This window comes from Schistocerca americana, chromosome 5, assembly GCF_021461395.2.
Source record: "Schistocerca americana isolate TAMUIC-IGC-003095 chromosome 5, iqSchAmer2.1, whole genome shotgun sequence".
In the NCBI taxonomy this organism is placed as follows: Eukaryota; Metazoa; Arthropoda; class Insecta; order Orthoptera; family Acrididae; genus Schistocerca; species Schistocerca americana.
In genome coordinates this window covers 557,371,620-557,392,991 of record NC_060123.1, presented here as the reverse complement: position 1 = coordinate 557,392,991, position 21,372 = coordinate 557,371,620, and the positions used below count along the sequence as shown (strand labels likewise).

Here is a 21,372-nt window from a genome sequence, read left to right as displayed (position 1 = left end):
ACATTTGTCAATTGTTTCCCAGTGTTCAGTAAAGTGGTGATGTTTGGTATACCTGACAGTTTAGATTATTTTTTACGTGATGTTCTAATCCCTCCAGAATTCAATGACCTAGTTGCATCACTGTTCCCAGTGATGAAAGATTGATTAGCTCGAGGAGTACTTTTCAGTTCAATGTTTGCCATCATGCCTTGGTTAAAAGTAAATTAGGAAGAGATGTTTAACCCCTTTGTGGGATGTTATATTTGTTTTCAAATTGTCAGGTGGAGTTCAACAGGCTGCCCAGTGTGGAAACAAATTCCTATTGCAGCCAACCACTTTTGTAACAGATGTTGCTGATTTTTGCAGCTACCATCAACATGTAAATTAGGGATGGGCAACCTTTGGTGACCTGCAGGCCTGATTCACATACTCATTTAAGCTTGCAGATCGTCTTGTCACGTGGCGTGACTGCATTGCTCCTAGCACGTGAAGTCAAAACTGTAGTGCCTGCAACTTCAGTGTTTACTGGCTAATGCACTGACATGAATGGCACCCATTTCCTGACATTTGACAACAATAAATTGTCCCTCAGAATACACATTTTTGAGACTACACTCATATTATCGTCACCTTTACATTTATTTACATTTATTTACATTTATTTATGCCTTTTTGTTTATGTTTTGTAGTAACTGTCTTAAAAACTTTCCTTGCAAATTCTACAGTGCCATTAATAAAGAAATAATGTTGTCAACATGTAAATAAAGGTAAACATCTGAAAATGGGAAGCCTGGCATCTTGAGATGTCATCATGGAAAAATAAACACCTATAACGGCAAGTGGTTGTAGCTAATTAATTATAAATTATCTTCAATTTAATAGTTGCAGTGTTCTGATATGTCTGCAATGGACAAGAATTATTTACTAATGTTAATAAGAGACAGAACAGTAAAACAAAATAAAGCAGTGAGGCAGGTAATCCCAGTTGACAAGCAATTAGGAGAAACTTTGCAGTTTTTGGCTACAGGCATATCTTCAGACGCTATTAGCAAGGCCATCATTTCTTCTTTTATTTTAAAAATCTAAATCACTTGAACTTTGCATAAATCAGCTGTACAATATAGAAGCCAAACTGCAAAAAATGTGAACAACATAATGGCGAATTGTCAAATGGGTAATATTCACCCTCACATGCTCAATATGTACTGATAATACTGAGAATATTTTGGTTGGTATCAGTATTGTTCATCAGTATTATAAGTTGTTAGCACTATGAGATGATCGCAACTGCTCAAACCCATGACAGCAGAGCTCGCTAAAACATCTCCAGATTTTGTGGCCAATAAGAAAGCAGTACTCATGTAGTGAGTAGTGTCAAAAATGTGTCCCAGATCCCAGATGGAGCACAGTGCGAGCATCCCTTGCCCCCCCTCCCCCCCGGTTCACATAGTATCATAGCATTCTACATTTGATTGATACATAGATACATAGATGTTAACATAATGAAAGACTACTGCTGATTCACTGATACTGGTTAATGACATAAATATGTTGCCAACTGACAGCTAATAACATAGAGATGCTTATGTTGTGAGTGAGTACTACGGACTGACTATAACACAATGTCTGCTTCACGATAATTAAATCAGGACTGCCTTACACTGGCTAACACCATAGGGATGTTGACAATTTAGCCATTAGGCATGAACTGACTGCAGTGTTATCTTCCACAACTATTTATAAATGTGTGGAAGAATAAAACTCAGAATCTGTTATCATATATCCAGAGTATCAACAGTGACAGGCAGAAGTTGACCTGACAGCAAGAGGGAAGGTTTATACATGCATTGTGTTTCTTGACACATCACTGTTTCTTAATTTTGATTAATGGTTTAGTGGCAACCCTGATGGCAGCCATATTGGTGTTATGTTTTTTTTTCTGTTTGTGCTGCAAACTGAAATAAACAAACATCACATACAGGTTGCTTTTATTACTCAAACAACAACAACAACAAAAAATCATCTTAAAAATCAAATGAAGCATTGGACATCAGTGATGATAAATATAGCCAGAAGAGTTGTACATTTGGGTATGTACTAATGGGGTCTTTGTTATCTGCCAAAAAATAAACGTAATTAGATGTCAAGGGTTTGGAAAACAGTGTATAATATTCAAGGAGTAAGAATCTCTCAGGATCATAGAATAAGGAAATGATAACATGACAGAAATACACTAGTACATAAACAGCAGGTGAGTAGTGCAGTTTTAAAGTTCATATGATGTGTTAGAGGTAAAAATAGGAAGCCAATAAATATTTGTGTAAATAGTAACAAAGAGTTGCAAAATCACACCCAAACTTTTGTTACCTCTTTAACTTTTTGTTTACAAACTGGACCTCTCTCATCTACTTGTACAAGCTGTACTCATTTTACATGATGCGACAGTCTGTGAACGTTTGAAAAATTTGAGTAATGAGTATTGCTGAGAAATTAGATGAATGCTGTATCTTATTGACTCCAAAGTGAAATGAAAGTTTGTGTCACAAGTTGGGTTGTAAAACTACAATGTATTCATTAAGGGACAGCAGTATTGTAAACTTCATGGTTTGATGGGCTAAAGACTATTCTGTGTTAGAAAATTAACTGATTTGCAATTTTTAAAGATATTTTCATATAGTGCTTGTTCTGTAAACTCTATTCAGTAAGTGTAAAATATTGCTCTGTACTCAGTATGCACGATTAGTATTCCAATACTTGTTGATGCAGGGTATACAAATATGAGTGTAGAGCAGTTTTTGTATAGTAAAATCACATTGCAAGATCCTACTGTGTTGTGAAAGTGTGCAGTTACTATAGGAAAGTGAAATTTACTTTTCAGATGGTTTTGCCCTGCAGTGTAGAGTGAAAAACAGACCATATGACATATTTGGGACATGGTTCAGTGATCAGTATTTATTATCAGGTGATCTTCACTGGCTTGCACACTTAGTCAGTACGTCTGTCCTGTGGTTGAATAAAGCATCCCAAGAAGCAAATTCTGAACATGTTCCAATCACAAGCAAGTTGTATGCATTCTACAACCCCAACTCCAGCTCTATCCGAGCGATAATGGTAGCCAACTGTTTGGCACCTTCACCAACACAGGTTAATAATAGTAACCAACAGTCTCCAATGGATAACATTCAAAAATCACTAAATAATGAAAAAAGAAACCCATATCCATCAACCAGTGAGATGAATGGATCACCACTGTTATACAATGGAAGTCTTGAAGATGATCCACCTGAATCACTAATTCAGGTTTCATCATGTTTACAGTATGTACTATTATACAGTTACTATTTAATACCTGAGTATATTTTCTCTGTATTCAGTGTTGATGTAATTGTTTTTAAAGGTTAGACTATTATGATTAAATAATTCTTTCAGGGCAAATTCCCTTGAAGGTGCCTTTTTAAATTGGCGTCGAAGAAGTGATATTGTTGATTACCCATGTTCCATTCAGTATAATTCAGACTACAGAAGGGTAGAAACACAATGTGGAAGATCTAGCTATGATTGCAGTAATGGTAGTAGAGAATATGGACTTTATGAAAGTGGTGAGTTTTCAGTATTTTGTTACTTACATAGATGGTCATTTCTTTGAAGAAAAGTTACATTTTTAAGAACAGAATGATAAAGAGTTAGTCCTCTGCTATCATTTATTTATATTGAAACTATTTTGTATTAGACCATAACTTATTTGCATTTTTTTCATATTTTCATATAAGACACATTCTGTCAGCTCTATTTAGTGAGCGTAAAACATTAGTCTGAATTTCGTATGCATGATTATTATTCCAATTCACTTGTTGATGTGAAATGTACAGATATGAGCTTAGAGCAGTTTTTGTAAATTAAAAACACAATGCAGGTCCAGAAGCTTCACTTTTCTTTTAGCCTTTCATGTTGTAGTAAACAATGAATTTATGAAGCAGAATATTACATTTACATGTTACTTGTCCTATGTGGTGGTAATATTCAAAAACAAATCTGCTTTTTTTGTAATCTAACATGAAGTTAATATTTAAAAAAAATCTACTCTGAAGTTGCAGGGTCAATGTTGTGAAAGGAAATTAGTGATTGTATATTGGTTTACTAGTAGAACCCACAAAATAACACCACTCATAGCACTTGTTTCATATCTAGTTGTTGGCTTGACCGATAGAGACAGAATAGGGACTTCTGATAATGGAACCAAAAATTTCTGCGCACAGTGCCTTTGGATTTCTTCTCGACACAAGCAGAGATTAAAAAACTGCACGAAGTACCTATTTGCAGCTTGATCCATTATAACAATGTAGTTGATCCCAGATTCCCCCTCCCTCTCCTTTCTCTGTCTACAATATTTTTTACAACACTCATTTTATTCATAAATATCAGTCTTGATTGCACATTACTGCACAATTCACAGTGATTGATGTTTGCTTACTGCCATCATCGGATCATTAGGAGTATTCTGAAAAGAATATCAACATCGCTTAATTTGTACATGACGGTACACGAGCAATCCACACTATGAGACATGATTGCATGCTTGTTTATAGACTTTATTTGCAATTGTTACAATGTCATTTACCTCCAGGCAATGTTTTGTGATTACCATTCCTTGGATTATAAAATCTTCCATTGTACGAAAGTGCAAATCATTTTGTATCACTTTTCATTCTCAACTGTAAGTTTCTTTTTGCTGTTACAGACAGGGACACAGTGGATGGAACAGATGAAAATGCTTCCGAAAATTCTGAGGCATCAATGGAAGCAGAAGAATGCATGAGCGAAAGTGATGATTTAGCACAACAACCAGAAAAATATTTAATATTTACTACTGGCTCCAAAACTTATACTCCACATTTAATAGGATTCAAACGTATTACGTCAGTTTCGTTTCCTCAGAAACTGGATCCTGGACCATCGCTGAGAGAACGAATAGCTGCGAGAGCTAGAGAAAAGGAACTCAGGAATGCTGAAGTGCCCATACCAGAACCTAACTGGCTTGACTATAATGAGGTTGCTCACAAATTTGACAAAGTAGACCATGTTATTGATCTTCATGGCCATATTATAGGAATGGGATTATCACCAGATCACAGGTGAGTATTTCATTAACAAACTATGAGTTACTACCATTGTCGCCTTCCATTCAAGTGTTGAAATGGACTGTAACTATTATTTGGAAAAAAGACAACCTTTGGATGTAAATCCAATAACCCTTAAAAGGCCAGGTTCTCATTCCTACGAACAAAAAGTAGACAAAGGTTGCAAATTTTTTTGAGACAAGGAAAAGACATACAAAGGATCTGTTTGGGAATTATGATTGATCATACTTTTGACTTTATTGTAGAAGAAAAAAATGGCATCTATAATTATCATTTGATCAAGGGTTCTTACTACATTAAATTTATGGAAGCTTTTACATATCTACAATGAAATAACCTTAAATTTAATGATATGGTGCTAACTTAAAGTTTGAGTTTGAGTTTTTGGGAATTTTCTCTTTATGGCTTTACAAAAAATAGTTTATACTAAAAGTTTCATATGTTATAGGTATAACGTACTACGAAAAGTGGCTAGAAGTTCATAGGTTGAATAGTTTTTATTTTATGCTGCACGGAGTTTCGACAAATCATTTCTCAAGAAAAACCTGTGTAAAGTTGAGGAAAACTTTTATACGTATTTATTAGTTCAATTTGCATAAAAACTACGTGGTGTGATATATTTTTGATGTTGCTGAACATGAACCTGAATTTAGATTTTCAAAATTCAAACTGGCTAATTCAATACAGTGGACAAAAAATTGTGTGTTGACCAACTTTGACCAAAATTTGACAAAAAAAAAAAAAAAAAAAAAAAAAAAAAAAATTACTTATGTTTAGGGCTGCAATACCAGCACCATATATCAACCCTTCCTCTAATTCAACCTGTTCCAGGAGAACAATTCCCTCATTTTTCTTGTTAAGAAAAGCCGATCTGGATGAGCTGGGTATGCTGCAATCGACAGCCTGCACACGTTGTTCGTCAGATTTTTCGGCAAATGTGTTTGCATGCATACTGCGATATAAATCATTTTGTGAATGTGCGTCACAGCACAACACGTTTTCTACCTGAATCAGGTATCTCCGGCTGAGTGTGTCCCACAGCAGCCGTGACACTGCTTTGAACAATGGACTGTAGAAACTTTTGTAATGCATGGATAAAAAAACCTTTTCACTCCAACACATATACCTTTCAAAAAATTTGAATTTTTGACCATTTTGAATGAGAACCTGGCCTTAATGATCCAAATATTAATATAAGGCTACAAAGTTTTACAGCTAAAGAAGAGCAAGAAGAGATTATGACAGGGTTTCCTTTACTCAGTAAGTCATTGAACCTACATCATCTGTCTGGGAACAGTCAAGAGGCTTACAGTGAGAGACTGAGTTGTCCCCCTAGTAAAGAATAAGTGTCTCCAAAAAAGCCGATAGGTGTCAGCCACATTATGGCCGAGTACTTTGTTAACATTCCATCTACATAAACCACTAATATCCTGGCAGCACAGAGTGATTGATAGATGGTTGGGACTTAAGTTCCACCTATGCTGAATGGACACTTACATATGGGAGACCAGTTTGCTGTTGTCTGAAACTTCCAGTGCATAATCTGGTTTACAGCATGTTTTGACACCTCAAAGTGAGTTCCAAGAAAATATTCCTCAAACCTTTCTAGTTACTATGGGAGGCACAACAATTTCCCAATACAGGAAAATGATGAAACTAGTTTCTTTATCTAATATAATGGGCTTCTAGCAACTCTAGCAGTTTTTCTCAGTGTGAAAAATCTTTAGCTCACCATGGTTTGAAATCCACATTGGAATGTATGCTCTGCTATAGCTGGCTGGGTAAGTCAGTTCAAAGGTTGGAGAAAGACAATGGCGTACCACCTCCAGTAAACTGCACCTAGTAAATCACTGTTGTCAAACCAAACTTAGAGTTGATGATAGCTTTACCTGTACCTATGCGAAAGACTGTACCCACTTCAGTAGTTAGAGCAGTGGTGTTTTCACTAGGTTTGAGATTTAGCCTCAGTGAAAGATATTTTTAAGGTATCTAAAATGACAATATCTAAAATCCAAGTTCCTCCAGTTAATGATGACCTGAGCCAAGCAGTGCACTAAAAAAAAACATTCAAAGAGAATTTGGACCTATTGTAAAGCACCATTACACCTACAAGTGGTGATAGTCAAAATACCATCCATGAAGTGAAGTGAAAAGCCTGCAAAAATCACAAGTAGTAGTCTCCATCCAAACAATAACAAGAAGTTCAAACATCAGGCACATGCAATCATAAGAAGCCAACTGTGTTGATACTAGATTAGTCACAACTAGTGCAAGTATTTATGCCTCAAGTGGGCGCACCGTTTTTCATAACACAAGCAGGTACGTGGCACACTTTCTACACACGTAAAGAATAGCTGCCTGTGTTGCCTAGGTAAACACGTATGAACAAAATTACAAGCCAGTCTTTGTTTAATTAAACTACAATAAAATAAACTAACATTATATGAACTAAATCACTGTTTAATTAAAAAATAATAAAATATACCTTTCATTGTTTCACTCTGTTGCCACACAGAAGTGTTGCCCCACAATAATGACCCACTCCAAGCATTAAACAGTGCAGTTGCATTGGATCCCTATCAGCTGCTTATTTGATTACTGATTATCTCATAGATAACTACCTCATTGTGGGATTGTGCTGCTAGCTCAGAATTTGGGTCATTTTCATGCACAAATTGTAAATTTTGTCTTACTTACCTTACTGTTTGTTTTATGTTGCTGCTGCTCACTTGGACAATGACAACACAACTTATTACTGTGTTAGCTGATGCAGTAATGGAGGAGTAGGTGTGGGCTCACTATTGTAAAACAGCAATGAAACAGTACAAAACATTGTTATTTGTGATTGATGCACTTTATACACAGGTGCGTGCCCGCTCCATGGTTAAGTGGGTTCTGAGTCTTTTTAGCATCATTAGACAAGAGAAACAAGCAGTAGATAAAATGGTGGATCCTTGTGGTGAATAACAATCCTTGTGTTCCTTCAAATATGCAAACCCAGACTGCTGTACTGGGCATTGGCACTACCAGAGTCTAAAGTATTGGGTGTAGCAGTTGAAGAATTGTACATGAGGCTACCAGTGGAGAATGCGTATCAGTCTGCAGGCTCTCTCTACTGTCATCCTACGTGTAATCAAAAATAACTCAAAAACGTCATCTGATTTGGGTCCTTGTACCTCCTTAAGCTTGCATACCTTGAATGCCTGCATCACCCTCACAACTTCACCATTGCATTTAAGGTGAAGGCTGGTGCCATAACATGATCCATGTTTTGGGTATAGAAGTCAGCCAACTAACATAAAGTAAACTTCAGGCCATAGTAGTCATAAAGTGCATGAGGATTCCCTAATTGTAGGTAGTTTTATCAATGCTGCTACCAGGCTTTTGCTGTGGTGGAACACATCTGGAGGTTGAAAAAGATTTTGATAGTGCAACCACTGCTGCAAACCATATTGTGTGCTGAAATTGCCCTGTGATGTTTAGCTGCAGGTGCTTCCATGGTTTGCTGATCTGACCACAGTGCACATTCGGTAGCATCCATATCTACCCAGTATGTGGGGGTACCTATTTTTAAAATTTATCCTGGTAATCCCCAACTGTCTACAGCGATACGGAGCCAGGAACTGTGGGCACACTGGCAGAGAGATAACCACATAGTGCCCTGTGCTTTTAGCACCAAGAAGCACAATGCCATTAACCAGTATCAAGTGGTGCTGGAGGGCAGAAGTGTGTAACAAGTCTATGTTTGTTGAGCAGGAGTTTGATCTTGTGTGATGTAAACAACCATAACCAGGAAGCGTTATAGGTCTTATAATACTTCTGCATCAACCTAAAGACAGAGCACAGTTGAAATCTTGAGTTGGGGTACTTGGAAAGGAGAACAGTCTGTCTGTGACTGCATATTGGGAGATCGGCATAAAATGGAGTTCATAATTGTATTTGGTTAGGAACAATGTTCAGCATTGCAACCGCAGAGCTGTCTTCTCAGAGATGTTGCTTCTGGTTCCCAAAAGGATTAAACAGTGATTTATGTTCAGTAAAAATGGCGGAACTAAAAGTTTCATACTGTATATGTGGACACTAAGATCTTCTTTTCAATTTACACTGTTAGTCTGTATCGTGGTGCAAGAGTGTGAAGGGAAGCTAGTTTGACTGTACACTGTCTTTGTTGGTAAATGTTTTCAAATCAGGATGTATCTTGTTAAACCACTGTTCTTAAATGAGATTAGAGGCACTGCAGCGATGAGTGTCTTAGATTGCCAAATTTCTATCGCACTTAAGTTTCTTTTTCACTGGCCAGTGTATTGTGAAATAAGACACAGTTTCTTTAGCTGCAATGATTACACCAGTAATCAATTCATCTAGCACAGATAATCACTAGGCTTCAGTATGCTAGTCCCTCTTCTGTAATAACTCTTAGCTTATCCAACAAGAGTATAGCTCCAGCTGCAGAGCACTACTACACCACCACCACTGATCACAGTTGTGTTGTATCGAGTTGACAGGAGGGCTTAAAACAGAGGCTCACGCATTTTTGTGATGATCTTGGATGTAGATTTCTCCATTGCTGATGTTGGGTGGAGAGTTGTGGGACTCCTCTTAATAGATCAGGCATGTACTACATACAGAAAATGGATACTGGGGTAACAAAGTACATGTGGTGCACACATGGATTTTTAATAGGGAAATCCCTCCAAAGGCCTAGTAAGTTGCATTCTGATTTCATGGAGGTATCAATATTGGCCTCATTCATTACAGGTAGTAACAGTCTTCATGACGGACTAGGGAGAGAGAGAGAGAGAGGGAGGGAGAGAGAGAGAGAGGGGGGGGGGGGGGGGGAGAGAGAGAGAGAGAGAGAGAGAGAGAGAGAGAGAGAGAGAGAGAGAGAGAGAGAGAGAGAGAGAATGTTTATATAGTAGCATTTAATTCTAAGAACATCTGTGTAAGGATCCCATTTGTAAATGTTAATAATACCCACATATGGACAGAAACAAAGCTGATACCAGGTGTTACTAGCAATGAAATTCTAAGTACTTATTGGAATGTATTTTGCAAAGATAGATGGATGATGGTGCTGTAAACAATGTGATAATATCTAGTGAAGCTAGAACAGAATCAAAATGCAAAATAAATTGGATAAATGAAAGTTTTAAAGGTAGTTTAAACTTGATAATTGGATACTTCTGCAGACTCTGTGACTCAAATGAGCAATGGTGAAATATCTCAAGGAAAGCTTGGAGAAGGGCATAAATTTTCTGGTTATGCTATAGTAGTACAGGGAGATTTCAACTTACCAGCTGTGGACCAGGAGACTCAATTGATTAGCATGCGTAGTAAGGACAGAGAAAAGTGTGAAATTGTTGTAAATGCCTGATCTGAAAGTGACCAGATAGAGAACCGAGTTGTGAAGGGTAACATCTTAGATCTCCTGGTTACAAACACCCCTAGATTTGGAGCATATGAGCGGTAGTGTGAAGCATTCATCCTCCATGGGCCTCCTTTCTTTAGTAGATGTGTGGTGGGTATGGGGTCCCTTGCCAGTGCAGTAATTCTTCCTTCCTGTGCTGCAGTCTTATTCTCTGAGAAAATCTTTTCTCAGATTTGATCTGTAGGACAGATTCCTTGTAAACAGCTTGATTTGCCAATAGAAAATTGATAATGGTTCTTCCCAACTTTTTTTTCAAAAACCTTATTTTACAACATTCGTTTCAGTTAACTTTTGTTTGAATGGAATAGAAATATCCTAGTCTTGGTCACCAACATATTTTTTATTCACATCTCTTCATCACATGTTTTGGGACATTTCCGTTGTCATAATAATCTGTCAAAAACTACATACAATCTTATGTCACCTCCTACTACAATCCAGCAGATTATCAGTGCTCAAACAGCCAGAATGTAGTAGAAGGCGACATTAAGACAGTGTATGGTTTTTGGCAGATCTGATGTTTGGGATATCTCTAAATGTGTAATGATGAGATGCCCAATACCCACCACTGCATGGGTCATCAGGCACCCACACATTGGTAGACTCCCTAATTGATCCGGCATCGCATTGTTGATGACCAAGCCTATGCATACCAAGGAATAGGTGCCTGACCTAATGGGAGCAACATAATGGCAGTCAAGCCCAGTGGCCATTGCAGTGGCTTGGTGGTGCTTGGGAGAAGAGCCCTTGACCGGAGTTGACGACATCGTTGTGAATACCTCACAGTGAAAAGACCCGCAACCTTGAGCCTCTGGCAGTCTCTCCAGATGGACCTGAAGGTTTCGACATAGATTGTTATGACCCAAAAACTCTCTCTCCTTGGTCACACCATGGGAGGAAAGCAAAATCAAGCAAACTGCAGAAACTTATTCCCCTCATTTCCTGCTTTGTAGCCGGACTGATAGAGGGTAATTTCTATGTGCTAAGCCAGTGGTCTTTGTCAGTGACATCATAAATGTATTTTAGGAAATCTTTTCTGTCAATCTGTACTTTGGTTTGCCCAAAAGTTATCAGTAAGTGGATTCCCTTCTGTACACTAGAAACAATAGCAGTAAGAGTGAAAAAAATCCTCGTGTTTACCATTTGCAGTGTGTGCTTATTGTCAGACAGGGCACTTGTGCGCTTTCAGATGGCCATCTTAATCTGACAGCTCTCCCCCCTGCCCCTCCCAACCATCATCCCCCCCCCCCCTACAATCCCTGTCTTCTACTTGGAAATATCAATGCACACCACTTCTGTCGGGAGTACTACGTATCTGGTAGGAGCTATCTCATTGATCTACTTTATCTGATATTGATCTCTGTCTTCTCAATGATGGTTATCCTACCCACTTTTGTGCTGCCCATGGCACCATTTTGGCTATCGATCTTACAGCCTCTTCCTCCAGTCATGGCTTCGTAAAAGTGGTCACTATAAAATGATCTTTCTGACAGCAATCACTTTTCAGTGGTCATGACACTTCTTTGTCACTGGCCAATAGAGCAGTTGCCATCTTGGGCTTTCCCAAGGGCACAGTGGCAGTTGTACACCTCTGCTGTCACCTTCATCCCTCCTCTGTCATATTACATCAGTGAGGTTGTGAGAGATGTCTCCAATGCAAATACTTGTGGAAATGGAACTGCTATCCCCATTTTAGTGTTCCCCTTCACTGTTGGTCAGTAACATGGTGGACCAGAGACATTACAACAGCTGTTGAAGACCATCGAAGGGCTCTCCTACATCTCAAGTGATATCCTTCTCGTAGCACCCTCATTGTTTTCAGTGGCTCTGTGCCAAACCGCATTACCTAATTAAATGCAGTAATAAGGAATGCTGGAATTGCTGTGTGTCACCTTTTCATCCCAGGTGTAGGTCAATCTCCATAGTCTGTTGGACTGCCAAAGATTATCAACTATTCTGAATCTCTTTTGTGGTGGTATGTCTACAGATGTGTAGGTTCTTATTGTCATCTTGTGACCCACTACGTCTCTTACCTCCCGAGTGAATAGAAGACAAGTTGGAAACATCTCCCTATCTTTTATTCCCCCTAAATTTGAATTACGTAATGATCCTTTCACTAACTGGGTACATGATATGGTCCCAGACCCTGATTAGATTCAAAATCAAATGGTCCAATGTCTGAATGAAACTTATGGACTCTGTCTACTCAGGGTCTTTAACGATATTCAGCTAGACGGTGTTTTCCCTTTGTAATGGAGGGATAAAATCATCCTAATCCTTAAATCCAGCCAAAAAAGCAATGTCTATCAACAGCTGCCATGGTTGCATCCACTCTGTACAGTGATATTTGTATTTGTAATAACACTATAAAATGATTTGCACATGTGATAGATGTTGTTTGAATAAACGGTGGCAGAGAGAGCATGCAGCTCATGACAAATTCTTGCAGAAATATTACAAAAGCAGGGCTACAATCAATTGACAGTTGAAGAAGTCACATTTAAGAGAATAGACATATTTAAATATTTGGGAAACATTTTTAGTGAACAGAATAGAATGGAAAGAGAGATTAAGGAAGAACTGCAGTGGCAGATTGAGCAATTTTGGCTTACAGGTGTATTGTGCAGTAGATCAGTTTCAAGAAGTTTTAAAATTGGACTGTACTAGAGTGTAATGTCCTGGTAGCTGTGTATGGGCCTGGAATGCTTTCATTAAGGAAAATAGATGAACAAAAACTGTTGGTTTTTAAGAGAAACATATTAAGGAAAGTATTTGGCCCAAAGAGGGACACTCAGTCACAGGAATGGAAAATATTAAAAAACCAGGAACTGGCAGAACCATACTTGCTATCTGATATTGGCCAATAATGAAGAAAAGAAAATTGATTTGGGCAGGAAACCTGATCAGGATGGAAGAGGAAAGACTACTGTGAGTAGCATTTTCAGGATCCGTGAAGGGCAGAAGAGGTTGAGGAGGCCACGGACAAGATGGAAGGATATCAGCAAGAATACGGAGGCAACAGGAACGAGAAAAGGAGAATGGACCATGAAAGCCAGGAATAGAAATGACAGTTGGAAGAATGTAGAGAACACACATGGTTTCATAGGCCAAAGAGACAATTAACAAGAAAAATAGCTCCCAATCAATAGTCATGGCTGAATGCCAGCTCCAAGGATTCACCTGAAGGGACCTCTTCATATGGCTTCCAATTTTCTCTTGTGAGAATTGTGGGTCATGCATTTTTGTCACCCTAACATGATTCACTCTGACCCAGAAATCCACTTAGGTATTTAAGGTGTCTTTCACTTGGACATTTTTGCACAGTCCGGAATGTTGGGACTCAACTTTGATAAAAATCTGACATGGCTGCCCCATATTCATTGAATAAAGACTAGATGTATGGGAAAGTTGAACGCCCTTTCCTTCCTTGTTCACGCATATTGAGGTGCAGACCGTGCTCCATATTTACGAGGCTATGATCTCCTCTTCACTAGACAATGATTTATGAGTCAGTGGCACTTTTGGCTTTGAAATTATTGAATTAAGACTGGTTACTGATGTCTCCTAAATTGCTCCCATAAACAGTTCCCTCACTGAAGCTGGGATCTTACCTCTTCAGTTCCAATTTTTTTGACTTACACAAATAGCATATGACAATTTCCTAATCCCCCTTTTTTTGTACAAAGGTTGTTGACCCCCCCCCCCCCCCTTCCTAGTGGTTTTCAGAGAGTTGGAGTGTGCCTCAAGAAGAATGAAAGCTAGAGTGGATGCAGTTTCCTGTCACATGTGTCTGTGGTCCTCACATTGGTCTGCTGTAGGTGGACGGATGAACTGATATTAAAATTGCAATTAAATGCCCAACAATGACACCATGATCAGTCTCCAACAAATTCTTCATTACTCTCCTGCAGATCTTCCAAAAAACTGAACCAGTTAAACCACTTCCTTAAACTGTCCCTCTTTGTGGTTCCACTTTACATGTAACATTCCAAAGTTAAAAAAAAAAAAAAAGGTTACTGTGCCCACAGCCACCGAACATTTATTTCCATGAACTCATCTCAGTCAAAACTGTCCCTTCCTTTTCTTCCGGCGCCTTCAACTGTATGCCTCATTGTTTTTAATTACAGAGATAATTTTTAACCTACTGGGCCATAACACTCCCTTCTACACCAATATTGCATAGAATTTACATAAAACATGACAAAATATACATAACATTAAATTCTCCATTACAATCATTGCAGATAAATGAAAAGATACCATTTGAATATACAGCGGAGAAAATCTTCAACCCAATGGCAAGATGTAACACTACCTTTGGTATTTGATCTGACCACGTTAATAATTAGTTCTGATTTTTTCAATACTCTAGCCAAGCATAAAGATAGAGAGCAGCAATCAAGTATACACAACATGAACCCTGTAAAATTTACTTTTATTAAGATTAAGTGTGTAATGATTGGTCGTTTATACAAAATGTGAATATTGTTAATTGTAACTCGTCTTACTTAATATTATAACAACTAATTGTAACCAAAGAATGATATAAAGCTAACTCTGGAGTATCAACGAAAATAATCAATTGTTGAAAATATAAGTAATTGGATAGATAAGAAAACACTACTCATGAAGCAATGGGAGGAGAACACACCTATAAAAGGTATTACAGTTTGCTAGCTTTTGAAGCCAGTGGCTCCTCCTCCTGGCAGAAGGGTTAAAGGGGAAGGAAGAGTGGTGAAAGAAAATGACTGATGAGGTTCAGGAAAAGGGGTAGAGTTCAGAAAATTTGCTCAGAACCCGGAATTAGGGGAAACTTATCAGTTAGAATGAGAAGGAAAGAATGATTGTTGAGGACTGTGCCGGACAAGATTTGAAAACCTGAGAGCTTAAAGGTGGAAAATAGGGTGTATGCAACACAGAGATTACTGCTGAAACATAATGCATGAGTTAATAAGAGCAAAAAGTTAAGTGCCTTATAGGTGGGAGGGCAACAGGAAAAATAGACAGGAGAGAAAATGAAAGATGGAGAAAGCTAAAAGGGCATGAAGAAAGGCATAGCTACTCTGAAGAAATGCTGTGAGACCACAGAAATTAATGTAAAATTAGGCCAGGTGGGTGGTGAGAACCAAGAACATGTTGTAGTACCTGTTCCCACCTGCAGAGTTATGAGAAATGGCCCCAACGTAACTGTCTGCTCAGTACATACCATCTGTGTAACACACATTGCCAACTTCCTGTGTGGTACTTGCTTTCCCTATCAGTCTACTCAGTATCTCAGATATTATTTATACAGTGGAAAGGTTTATCTATCTGATCTGAACAAGGTACCAGTGGCAACACCACATTATCGGTTGGGTTTTTCAGAGTAAATAGTTTCATAATACAAACCACTTTACATATGTATTTGAAATGATGACAACAATGTTATTACAGAAAAGAAGGAAAAAATGAAATAAATTGCTCCAAGTTGTAACACGTGTGTAGTGTTGTATATTTGTGTTAAAATGTGAGCTGTATTGGACAGGGTATTGTTTTTTTGTGGACTTTACCAAGGAACTCTATGAAAATCTATGTAAATATACCTAAAAACAAAGAAGCACAAACACACACACAAAATTCAAGCTTTCGCAACAAACTGTTGCCTCATCAGGAAAGAGGGAAGGAGAGGGGAAGACGAAAGGAAGTGGGTTTTAAGGGAGAGGGTAAGGAGTCATTCCAATCCCGGGAGCGGAAAGACTTACCTTAGGGGGAAAAAAGGACAGGTATACACTCGCACACACGCACATATCCATCCACACATATGTGCGTGTGTGCGAGTGTATACCTGTCCTTTTTTCCCCCTAAGGTAAGTCTTTCCGCTCCCGGGATTGGAATGACTCCTTACCCTCTCCCTTAAAACCCACTTCCTTTCGTCTTCCCCTCTCCTTCCCTCTTTCCTGATGAGGCAACAGTTTGTTGCGAAAGCTTGAATTTTGTGTGTGTGTTTGTGTTTGTTTGTGTGTCTATCGACCTGCCAGCGCTTTTGTTCGGTAAGTCACCTCATCTTTGTTTTTATATATAATTTTTCCCACGTGGAATGTTTCCTTCCATTATATTAAAAACAAAGAAGATGTGACTTACCAAACGAAAGTGCTGGCAGGTTGATAGACACACAAACAAACACAAACATACACACAAAATTCTAGCTTTCACAACCAATGGTTGCTTCATCAGGAAAGAGGGAAGGAGAGGGAAAGACGAAAGGGTGTGGGTTTTAAGGGAGAGGGTAAGGAGTCATTCCAATCCATATAATTAATTTGAACCCAACAATTACATTTTCTCTTTCTGTTTTTGCAAGTAGTTTCACTTTGACGTAACCCACTTCCAAACCATAACAAAAAAAAAAATTTTTTTTTCTTCCGCTTTCAACACTACCGCTGCTATAAAATCCACCATTTGCAGTTCACAAACAGTTCCTTTCACCTATTAAACAACCATTTCGGCTAATTCTAATAACTTTCACTTTATGTCCATTTCCGTTTTTCCCACATCACTGATCATTTTTAGCCGCTTCTCACAGGTTTTAACGTCATTATTTCTTCGTCAGACAATTGTTAGCCTCATTTTCATAATCTGCCACCACAAAACCACTCCTTTTAATACATTTGCATGCAGTTTTTTCGAAATTTTCCCGAATTTCTCCATCCTTTAACGTGTTTTGGAGGCAACACAACCACCTAACCTTTGTGCACATCGTTGTTTGCCAACCCAAGTTCACCACAGGATCAGCATAGCTCAGCTTTTACCAACCCTTTTTCGCCTTTTTTCACACCAGATCTCCAGTTGCTTTCCAGTTCACCTTTATCTCTCCCCATATATTTTTATTTTCATTTTCATTTCAGCCTCATGTCACACTTTCCACCTTCTAATACCATGTCACCCTCACAACATCCCCACAATGACCCCATTAAGTTTTATTTACATTCCCTCCGCAAACGCTTTTCCACTCCCGGGATTGGAATGACTCCTTACCCTCTCCCTTAAAACCCACATCCTTTCGTCTTTCCCTCTCCTTCCCTCTTTCCTGATGAAGCAACCATTGGTTGCGAAAGCTAGAATTTTGTGTGTATTTTTGTGTGTGTATCAACCTGCCAGCGCTTTCATTTGGTAAGTCACATCTTCTTTGTTTTTAGATATATTTTTCCCACGTGGAATGTTTCCCTCTATTATATTCAAAATCTATGTAAAAGTAGACAAAAATATTTATTTGCAGAAGTAGTTAATTAAGGTGTAAAACGATTAATTGATGGGGCGCAACTGAGGAAAAATGCATGCACGTAAGAACATGATTTTGTTGCCAATTACTGTATGTTGATTACAGCTGTCATCAAAGAATCCCTAGTGGTGCAATGTAATGGTGTTACAGTAGAATATAAAAACTTTTTCTTTAAAATAAGCATTTTACTATTATTCATTTGAATTACTTTTTTATTAAAGAATGTCCTCACAAATTAAAACATATTTAATATTAAAATATCATTTCCAGAAAATGGAGCAAGATGTTCAGCATTAAAAATAACTTCAATGCTTTGTTTCCTCTAGAGTATTGTTATAGCGTGGCCAACTAAATTTGTGTGTAGGAAGGCAATAAAACATTTCAGAATTACTTGAGGTACTGTTTGTACATAGTATCTTTGATCCTGAAGTTTCCTTACACTTTCTCCAGAGAGTATACAAACCCTACTGTTGTATTTTTTTGTTGATGTTGTACTGGGCATCGAAAAGCCATAATTTGTTTTTCTCTAGAAAGTAACACAGCACTGTATTTACTGTGTATACGCATACACGCTTTCTGTGGTTTGTGTATAACAAACTCTTTTGGGTACTATAAGCATCAGGAAACAACAGAAACTTGATGTCAGGTATGTATTCTACCTTCCACAAAAACCTACAAAATATAAGCATCACATAAGTAATGGATTATGAAAAATATTGTTATATCAAGTGATGAATCAGTGCATTGTTAAAACACAGTGGCATTTAAACATGTGTTATCTCAATTTTTGTCTTAGGTTGGTGAACTTTGTCAGAAAATGAGTAATAATGTTGGAAAATAAAAATATTGTAAATCATAATGCAGACCACAAATGATTTCATAATGTCAGTCAAGACTACTTTTAAGCTCTCACTAGTTATAAAGGAAAACTTTCTCAAATTATTTATCTATTCTGCTTGCAGGTATCTCTACGTAAACACCAGGCCATGGCCCAGAGGATACGTTATTACAAATCCATTGGATCCACCACCCATAGCTCAAGAAATTGACATTCATGTTATAGATTTAGTTACCCTGAAAGAAGTGGGAACAATGTTACGATCTCACAAAGCATATACACCAAATAATGAATGTTTCTTCATCTTCCTTGATGTATCTGATGAATATGTAGCCAGGTAATACAAATGTTTGTTTTCCTTGCACATAAATTAGAATGTTATATTAAAGAGCATGCTTTATATAACAAGGACAATTTTTTTGCTTTTGTTGTACTCAGAATCTGATCATGCTGATCATTTGAGGAAATCATTATATTAATCTTGCAATAACTTGGAAACCAATTATGAAACAGAATTGTTGGCCAGCAGGCCCACTTACCTTCAGGAGACAATATGTGCAGTACTGTCGATAGACAAATGCAAAAGTAAATGGGACACACTACCTAGCTTTCAGAACTAGTATTTCCTTCATCAAGGAGGAGAGAGAGGTAGCTTGGGAAAGGTTAAAAAGGAATGGCTGTTCACTCAGAACCCAGGATAAAAAGACCCACCTGTAGGAGGATGAAGGTAAACAAAGGTGAAGAAGGAGGTATCAGAGTCAGTCAGTCTGAGATGGCTCTAACTTGACCTTTATGTGGTCTGCATGCTTGCAGTATAAATGTCCCATATACAGCTGTTATAGAAAATGAGAATCCTCTTTCTATACTTCTCACTTTAATTAACTTTACAAAGACATTACTATTGGCACACTAAAAAAGTAGCAAACAGGAATTAGGAAAAACTGCTAAGCAGATGAGTGATATTCCCCATAAAGTGCTCTCTCTCTCTCTCTCTCTCTCTCTCTCTCTCTCTCTCTCTCTCTCTCTCTCTCTCTCTTTTCCCTCTCCCTACCACCCACCACCCCCCTGCCCACCCCCTTCCACTGGTAACAGACTTTTCCTTGTTCCTGCCTGCCATTACCACCACCATTCTTTGTTTGGTGAATAGTGACCTATCCCCGTAATAGAAATTTATTTTCTGTCCTAGAATCACCCTTATTCCAATTAATCTCTTTTTTAAAATGCTTATACAATGAAAAATAAGATTTTTATTCTAAATTTCAGTGGTGCAGAAGATAGACATGGCTATTTGTGGGATCGTCATTATGGTATATGTTTAGCTAAATTTCCACATTCGGATGTTGTGAGCTGTGTTGCATTCAACCCAGCAGATCCTGAAATGTTAGTAACAGCCTCTGATGATTACACAGTGAAAGTCTGGAGATCAAGAAATAAAGTGAAGAGCTTGAGTCTTGACAGAAGTTCCCTGCAACAAGGAATCGAAACATGTGATAGAAAAAGAACCAATCTTAAGACTAGAAAACTGTTATGACTGTGGTCTATTTAATACATGTCAGATATATATGTACATGGTAACTGTAATATTTTATTACTTCATAGATCTGTCTTGTTTATATAGATATCCAGATGCTGGAAAATACTTAAAATGCACTATGTGCAGATCACATAATTATGCTTCATGTTTATCATTCACTACTAGTGATAACTTAGATTTTCATTATACATGTAAAGAAAAAGTAAATATCACAATGCGAACTTATAAGACACAAAAGTATTCTTTTGTCTAAGACATTTTATTGAAAAGGTGAAAAAGTTAGTAAGTATGACAGAATTTTGATGTGTGCTTTATTATATACTTTTAAAAATGGCATCCTCTGTTCACAAAGTTTAGTATCTAAGAATTGTACTAATGAACCATCACTCTTCATTCACATTAGATTTAAATTTTGTTAAATTTGATGTGATGATTTATGAGCAACTTGACTGAGCTTGTTATCACACTTTTATTATATTTTCATGTCTCCTCATGTACAAACTGATATTTCACTGCATGTAATATTACTTGCTGCTTTTTTATGAACCTGTGATGATTTTCTTGAATTTTATGCTGAAGTCTGAAGAATATACGGAACTGTTGCCTAAAAAAAAAAAAGGCAATGATAATTCAAAAATGTCTGAAATTACAAATGGCACTATGTAATGATAAATAAAAATGCAATACTTACTGCAAAAGTGATTGATTGGCTATTGACATGTTTTTCTGTCCCTGTAAATAAGTCAGTTTTCTTGAACACTAGTACAGGAAAAAAAGCGCGCATGCACACACACACACACACACACACACACACACACACACACACACACACACACACCTGCAGGGAAAGTTGAAGGCTCAAGGTAACACCCACAAAATGAGCTAAAGCAAACATTGAGAATACTACTACTGCCATCCCCTAGACAAAGCTGCTAAGCAAGTCTCACATTTTGATAAATGATGCACAGTGCAGCATGAACATCAACAGATTCAACCAGAGATGATAGAAGAACAGTGATAAATAAAGGTGAGTTACGAGGAAGAGAAATAAGTGAAATGAATCATCCAGTCAAAATCTAGGAGGAAAGTAGAAAAGGACGAGAAAGAAGTGATTATAAAAAGTTGAAAGTAATAGCTGAGTTGGGGATGCACCAAGTTCGAAATTCAGTAAACAAAGCTACCACTTCCGGCAGCAACAGC

At 37.7% G+C, this 21,372-nt stretch overlaps 1 protein-coding gene across 1 annotated transcript in view; it reads left to right on the top strand.

Moving 5' to 3' along the window:
• Nucleotides 1-20,872, top strand: part of LOC124615366 (F-box/WD repeat-containing protein 5) — an 80,872-nt gene extending 60,000 nt beyond the window's left edge. Inside the window, exons 5-9 of the mRNA XM_047143185.1 lie at nucleotides 2,858-3,296; nucleotides 3,409-3,578; nucleotides 4,718-5,111; nucleotides 18,763-18,975; nucleotides 19,902-20,872. Of these exons, the coding sequence (XP_046999141.1) occupies nucleotides 2,858-3,296; nucleotides 3,409-3,578; nucleotides 4,718-5,111; nucleotides 18,763-18,975; nucleotides 19,902-20,169 (1,484 nt within the window). The 3' untranslated portion in view covers nucleotides 20,170-20,872. The remainder of the gene's footprint in view (nucleotides 1-2,857; nucleotides 3,297-3,408; nucleotides 3,579-4,717; nucleotides 5,112-18,762; nucleotides 18,976-19,901) is intronic.
• Nucleotides 20,873-21,372: the final 500 nt, after the last annotated feature.